Source organism: Tyto alba, unplaced genomic scaffold (genome assembly GCF_018691265.1).
Source record: "Tyto alba isolate M040663 unplaced genomic scaffold, T.alba_DEE_v4.0 Super-Scaffold_11, whole genome shotgun sequence".
Taxonomy (NCBI): domain Eukaryota; kingdom Metazoa; phylum Chordata; class Aves; order Strigiformes; family Tytonidae; genus Tyto; species Tyto alba.
This window is the reverse complement of record NW_024881273.1, coordinates 12,939,873-12,946,875: the sequence shown is the minus strand read 5'-3', so window position 1 is coordinate 12,946,875 and position 7,003 is coordinate 12,939,873. Positions and strand designations below refer to the sequence as shown.

General features: G+C 66.2%; 1 protein-coding gene across 1 annotated transcript; it reads right to left on the bottom strand.

Annotated features, from left to right (window-relative positions):
* LOC104359875 (POU domain, class 5, transcription factor 3) lies at positions 1–4,684 on the bottom strand. The gene is made up of 5 exons (XM_042786730.1): positions 4,118–4,684; positions 2,200–2,311; positions 1,683–1,813; positions 963–1,127; positions 1–681 (listed from the first exon to the last, which is right to left on the bottom strand). Exons 1-5 carry the CDS (start codon positions 4,610–4,612, stop codon positions 430–432), a joined length of 1,155 nt encoding a protein of 384 aa, XP_042642664.1. The 5' UTR covers positions 4,613–4,684; the 3' UTR covers positions 1–429.
* Between the last annotated feature and the right edge of the window lie 2,319 nt (positions 4,685–7,003).

Here is a 7,003-nt window from a genome sequence, read left to right as displayed (position 1 = left end):
TCTAAAAAATACTTTTTCTGGGTTTTGCAGGAGAGCAGCTTGGCTGGGGCCGGGCGCAGGTGGCTCCGCTCAGCGCCCCAGGCATGTGTGGCTTTGGTGGGGGGCAGTGGGGCAGGAGCAGCTGCCCCCCAGGAGAGGTTAGAGGGGGGCCGATGCTGCTGGGACAACTAAACTCACATATAACTGGGAAGGGCTGGGAGCAACCGCAGAGAGCAGACACCATCCCTGTGCCAGGCTCCCAGCCCTTCCCCTGCCCCTCGCACCCCAAAAGCCCTAAGGCACCCCAAAAGCCCTAAGGCAGGCCCTGGGAACGGGAGTGGGGCCGTGCCTGTGCCTTCTCAGGGCAAAGTGGAGGGGAAGCTGCCCCCAGAGAGCCAGCCCAGCCGCAGCGTTGGGGCGGCACCGCCACCAGCCCCCGCAGCCCCCGGTTCAGTGGCTGCTGTTGCTCATGGAAAGCCCAGGCTGCAGCGCTTGAGGGAACATCTCGGCTTTGTGGAAAGGCGGCATGTAGACGGGAGGGGAGGGCGCCAGGCTGTAGCCCTGGGACGTCACTGGGATGGGCAGGCCAGTGGGCACCACGGACTGGTTCATATCATACATGGCCCCCTCTGCCTCGTTGCTGAAGGGGAGCAGCAGCCGTTTGCCTTTCTGACGCCGGTTGCAGAACCAGACCCGGACCACCTGGGAGGGAGGGGAGATGGGGAAAGGTGAGGGGGTGAGCCCCGGTGCTGTGGAGAGGCCACCACTTTCTGCTGGTGCCTCTCCACAGCACCCCAATCCACTAACACAGACCCCTCCCTGCCACAGCTTCTCCTGGGGCTGGGCTCGGACAGGCTGACGGTGGCTACCAGCCACAGCCACCCTCCCACAGCTTCCAGTATCAAACTGGCCCACAAGAGTGGCTCAGGAACCACAGCCATTTGGGCACCCACCCTCCAAACCCTCCCACCCTTCCAACCTACGTCTTTGTCCATGTTGAGGTCCTCGGCAATTTGGGAGATCTCCTGGGGACTGGGCTTCACACACTTGCGGAAGAAGCTCTCCAGTGTCCCCTTCACATTGGTCTCGATGCTGGTCCTGCGTTTTCTCTTCCGGGCTTGGGCCAACACTTGCTCCGCATTGCACATCTGTTAACATGAGAGGCCACGCACTTGGTCACAGGGCTGGCAATGTCCTCACCAGGCTCTGCACACACGTGTGGCTGGTTGCAAAGGTCTGGGAGGGATGGGGACAGGCTTTGTCCCCATGACTGTCCACTGAACATCATCCCACTGTGACTGGGGCCATTCCCAGTGTTCCAGCACTGCCTGTGGCTCATGCAGGGGGGCTGTGGACACATCCCCCTGCATCCCTTCAGGCTCCCCAGAGAGCAGCAAGCTGCATTTTCAGTTTATCTAAGCTTCCAGCAGGACCTGGCTGCTCCAAGATTGGAGTTGTCACAGTTATCACAAGGTGTCTGTGGGGGGATCTGGGCTCCCCACAGCCTGGCAGAAGGCAGTATCAGTGAGTATGGTTCCCTCTACAGCCACGCTGAAGCCATGGCAGCAAGATGCTGCTGTGGCACAAGATGCCTGCAGATCCCCTTCTCTCTCCCAAAAAGCAAGTGTACAAGGGAGAAGCTGCAGCTTGAGGGCTCATTGGTGTGCAGGACCCCCGACTCCCAGCCCTCCCCAGCCCTGTACCTCTTGCATGTTGTCAGTGTTCTCCGCCTCGTTGAGCCAACGCTGCAGCAGTGGCTTCAGCTTGCACATGTTCTTGAAGCTGAGCTGGAGCGCTTCGAAGCGGCAGATGGTCGTCTGGCTGAACATCTTCCCTGCACGGGCAGGCAGGGCGTCACACACCGCTCCTGCCCCCGCGCCGGGGGATCTCCCTGCTCCAGCAGCCCCCCAGCATCCACCCCTCCAGCATCCCCAGTCCCTGGGGGATGGGGGACCAGGAAAGGCATTCTCCCCGCTGCTTCAGCAGGGATTTAAAGCACTGAAACACTCCCCAATAAGCAGCTGTAGTTATTTTAAACCAGTTCCTTGTTATCAAACCCTTCCAGCTTGAGGGAATACTTAACAGGGCCCTGGGGCTGGTGCTCACCACCTCCTTTTTAGGTCGTTAAGGAGCAGAACTCTCCATTGCTCAGTTGCCCCATCCCCCCTCCCAGGCCTCTCCCTTCACCCCAGGGGTAAGGGGGAGACAAAGGACTCTTACCATAGAGGGTGCCCAGGGCCAGCCCTACGTCAGCCTGGGTGAAGCCCAGCATGATGCGCTTGTGCTTGAGGTCCTTGGCAAACTGCTCCAGCTCCTCTGAGGTTGGTGCATCCTGGCAGGGGCAGAGATAAACTGAGAGGGGGACAATTCACACCCAGGGGCTGCCAAGAGAGGGGTCTGCCCATGTGTTGGGGTCAGCGTGGAACAGGGCTGGAGGCAGGAACAGGCTCAGCACCAAACACCCACCAGCCACTGCCACCTCGGGGTGATGGGGTGGGTGGGTGGGTGGCAGAAGGTGTTTCACCATCACCTTTACAAGGGGCTCTGCTCAGGGATCCCAAAGTGCCTCCATCCAGCCCTGCCCCATGCAGGAGCCCCTGGACACCCCCCTCCCATCACAGCACACGGCCCAGCTCACACCGTGCTGGCATGGCAGAGGCCCAGGGTGGCACATGAACCTGGGGACAGAAAGAAGGTCGGGGGAGCAATCGGAGCTCCTGCTCTGCCCCAACATGCCCTGGCCATGTCCCCTTTGGCCCCAGGCTCAGCCCCTTATGACCCGACCAGAGGCAGCACTGATGGGCACATTTCCTGATGGCTGCAGCATTGTCCCACTCCCACACATCCCACGATGTGTCCCCACTGGCTCAGCCACCTGGGGCATGGGCAGCCACCTCTGCACGGCTCTCGGGCATGGGGCAGCCCCTCGCCGGCCCCCCTCCCGCATGCGACCAGGGCAGGTGAAATGGCTCAAATGAAGTGAACTATGAAAGCGCCCATGACTCGAGTGGGATTCAAACACCTCTTTGCCACAGACAGGCTCTTTTCCCTTCTGGAAAGCTGCTTATCCAGGTGCTTCCCTTCCTCCCTGCAGCGCAGCCTTCAACCGCTGCGAGGAGATTTTGCAGTCTTTTACCAGACTTCCACATTTGCAGTGCAATTTCGGGTTTCTCAGGCATCCCTCCTACCACCCAGTCTCGGCTTTTAATTCCTGGCGTTACATCGGCAGCAAGAAGCCCGGAGCATCCCTGCCACGGGGCAATCCTCACCCTCCCTCAGTCGTGGAAAACCATTTCCTCGTAACCCAGTGCAGCGGGCTGCGACCGGGGCCACGCGCATCCCTCCCCGCTCCCGCCGTGGCGTGCGTGGGAGCTCCTGAACCCCCGCGGCAAGTCCCTGGCAGCAGCTCCACGCCAACCCAGACGGCACACCCGCAACTAGCTCGCTGCAACTCTGCAGTCAACCCCGGCATCATCTGCCGCTGCTGCCCCGGAGGCGCGCTTGCCCGGGAGGGACGGGTTTATATTATACCAAGAGCTTAAAATACTAAATCCCAAAACGCAACCGCCAGTCATGCCCATACCCAGCGCTGCCGCTCTGCCCCCGTGCTGGCTTTGCCCGCGCCCCGGCCGCCGTCGGAGCCCCGGGGGAGCAGCCTCCGTGCCCGCACGCCGGGGGCCGGAGGGGGCTGCCAGGAGCCGGGCTGCGGCGGGGCAGGTCCCGGGGTGACCGCGCTGCGCTGCCCCCAGCACCCCGCCTGAGCCGGGCCGGGGACGGCCACAGGGCACGGTCATCACGGGGGAAAGCTGTCCCCCCCATCAAGTCCCCAGAATCACCTTTCTCACCCCAAAGCAGGCTCCTCGAGGCGCGCTCCCCCCGCGGAGCGGCCGACCCAGCCGGGACGAGCCCCAGCGCTGGGACACGTCGGGGCCGCTTTCGGGCTCCTCCCGGGGGCAGCAGCGGCGGAGCGGCCCGGCAGGACGGCACCGGCGGGCTCCCCGCCCCGACGGGGCGGCGCGGCAGCGAGCCCGGGCTCGGCTCCCTGGCACGGAGGGCAGCGCGGCTCCCCCGGTGTCCGCTGGGCGGAAGACGGGCCCGTCCCCGTCCCCGTCCCCGTCCCCGTCCCGTCGGGTCTCACCTCGTCGCCGCTGTCGCTGGAGTGTCCGCCCTCGCTGGCGGCGCCGCTGGAGCTGCCGCTGCTGCCCAGCCCGGAGAGGCCGCCGGAGCCCGGCTGCAGCGCGGCGGGGCAGACCTGGGGGCCGGGGAAGGCGGCGGCGGCGGGGCCGGGGAAGGGCGGGCCGGGCAGGGCGGTGCTGGCGGCGCCGGGGGGCGCGGGCCCGGCCCAGGGCGGGGGGGGCCAGGCCGGGCCGCAGCAGGCCGCGGCGCGGGGCTCGGGCGAGGGCTGGCGGCAGGGCCGGCCCGGGCGCGCCTCCGCCTTGGCGGGCGGCCCGGCGGGCGGGGGCAGCCAGGCGCGGGCCGGCGGCGGGTCGCGGGGGGGCTCGGGCTCGGCGGCGAAGGGGAAGAAGAGCGGCTGGGCGGCCGCCCCGTCGAAGCCGCCGCGGGGGAAGGACGGCCCGGCGTCGGGCAGGAGGCCGAAGGGGGCGGCCGGCAGCCCCCCGTCGGGGCTGAACATGCTGCCCGCCGCCCTAGGGCTCCATGCGCGGGGCTGCGGGGCTCGGCCCGGCCGCCCGCCGGCCGCTGCCTCCCTGCTGCGGCGCCGCCGGGGCCTCTGAGGGCGGCGGGGCCGGGCCGGGCCGGGCCGGGCCGTATGGAAATGGGCCCCTGCCCCATTGGCCCCGCAGCGGTGGGTCGGGCGTGAACTTGATCCTCGAGGGGGCGGGGGGGGGGTGTGGGGTGGGGGGGGGTGGGCAAGGTGCGATGGAAGGTGGGCTGGGGCCCACCCGCGTCCTTTCCCCTCGGGCGGCGGGGAGCGGAGGGGCTGGCGCCCGCCCTGACAGGGAGGAACGGCGCTGCGCGGGGAAGGGCAGAGCCCCCCCCCCCCCCCCCCCACGGCCCGGGGGGGGCCCCGCGGCTCCAAGTGTTGGGGCGGCGGCGGCCCCGGGGTCTCCCCACCTGAGAACCCCCGTCCCGGTGCCGCAGGGCGCGGAGCCGGCACTGCTCCGCGGCACGGGGGGCCGAGGGCGAGGGGGGCAGCCGCGGGACGGAGGGCAAGCACCGGGGCCGCGAGTGCTGTCACCCGGCGCGGCGGGACCGCGGCCACCCTGTTGCCCCTCTGCGGTGCGGGGGTCTCCCGGCTCCGTGGGCCACCCCGCGCACTGCTTCGTGGGCGAAGCTGGGGCTCGGCTCCCCCACAGTGCCGCTGTCCCTCTCCTCCTCCTCGCCCCGCTGAGGAAGGCCGTGCCTCAGAGGGAGCGTGTGCAGGTAGAGAGGTCCCGCAGCGCTGGGTGTGCCGCGGGGGAGCTGATTGCAGCCCTGGCTATCTGGCCCATCTGCTCCACAATGGAGCGCGCTCGATATTTTCTCTATCTTAAGGGCTTTCCTCTCACACTGCCCTTCACAATGGTGCCGTCGGGGCCGGCTCCAGGCACTTCCCCCTTCCCTCCCTCCCGCCTCAGCACCGTGAGCTTCCCCGGTCCTGCTGCTGCTGCCACATCAGCCTCTGCTGGCATCTCGCAGCCCGATGCCAGTTCCCAGGCACCGGCAGGCGCTGGTGGCGCGGGCACCCCCCGTCCTGTCCGGAGCAGGGCGAGGAGCGACCCTGCTGCCAGCACCGCTCCCTGTTTATTAACCTGGATTACTGGGAGCCTGCTGCTTGTCTCACACTGGAGATATGCCCAAGAGATAGGCTGAAGGAGCCTCCCCCCACGGCGATGGGGCTGCTGGTGGGACTGGCGGAAAGCACTCGATGCTGGTTATGAAGCACTTGCTTTGGCTCCGGAGAGGGCTGGCACCCAGGGGCTGGTACTCGCAGTGCCAGCAGCAGCCCCCGGCCCAGCACATGGCACTGCCGCACATCGGGGGGAGTGGAACAGCCCCCACACACACACCTTGTAATGATATTGCTATAAGGGAAAAAAAATTGACCAAGGGTATGAGCTGGAATTAAAGCCCCTTCCTGACTCCTGGCTGGGCATGTGCCAGGCTGCCCATCCTGGCTGCAGCAGGCTGCTCTGGGGAGGGAGGGTAGCCCCAGGAGTGACCTGAGGATGCATGTCAGTGGGGATGTGGGCAACCCCGAATGAGCCCCTCGTCTGTGGGACCTGCCTGGAGGGAACCCCCCATCCAGACCCGGCACGGCACCTTGCCCTGCGGGTGCTGGATTCGGCCACGCTGCCGGGAGAGCTGGGCCCTGGACCATGCTGCTGGGGGTGCTGGCACCAAGGCGCTGTGCCTGCAGGCCTGCCCCGCTGTCGGCCCTCTGCCAGTGGGCAGAGGAAGTCTCGCTGCAGGACTCCAATCGCAGCTATCAGCCCTGCTCCTCCTGGGATCCCACTGTGGCCCAGGGTTTCAGAAGATCCTTGGCTGGGCAGTAACTCCCCTTCCCTTTGATTTATTGTTCCTGGGTCAACCCCCTCCTCCTGCCAACCTGCTCTTTCTCTCCTTCCCCTCAGGAAGCCCCCCAGCCCCCCCAGCCCGCCAAGGCCTCAAACGAATTCCTGCTCCTTTCATATACAGGCGGAGGGGAAAGGAGACGTTGACTTTGAACTGGCCCCTTTGTAGGAGCGGGAGGCCCATTGTGGCAGTGATGGTTTTATCTGGGGGGATGTGGAGGGAGTCAGTGGGGTTTCTCGGTGTGTGCCCCCCCTCTACATTTCAATGGGGTGATTTTGGGTAGGCTGTGTGAGGTGCCTGGTTATTGTGTGGGGTCGTTGTGCACCAATGGCTGGGGCTTGGCCATATGTCTCATTTGGGGTTTCAGGGCAGAGCCTGCTCTGGGAGGAGGAAGGATGTGTCCCTCCATCACCTCCGTGGCTGGAACCTGATCATGCTCCAGGATCAGGTTGGGCTCTGTCATATGTAATGCAGCCAGGTATGGGTGGGATTGTGCTAGGAAAAAGGGAGC

Excerpts from the sequence above, each read along its gene's own strand:
- LOC104359875 (XM_042786730.1), bottom strand. The coding sequence starts at position 4,612 with ATGTTCAGCCCCGACGGGGGGCTGCCGGCCGCCCCCTTCGGCCTCCTG. Across the intron at positions 2,312-4,117 it reads CCAGCGACAGCGGCGACGAG|GATGCACCAACCTCAGAGGA; the intron begins GTGAGACCCGAC and ends TGCCCCTGCCAG. Across the intron at positions 682-962 it reads ACCTCAACATGGACAAAGAC|GTGGTCCGGGTCTGGTTCTG; the intron begins GTAGGTTGGAAG and ends CCTCCCTCCCAG.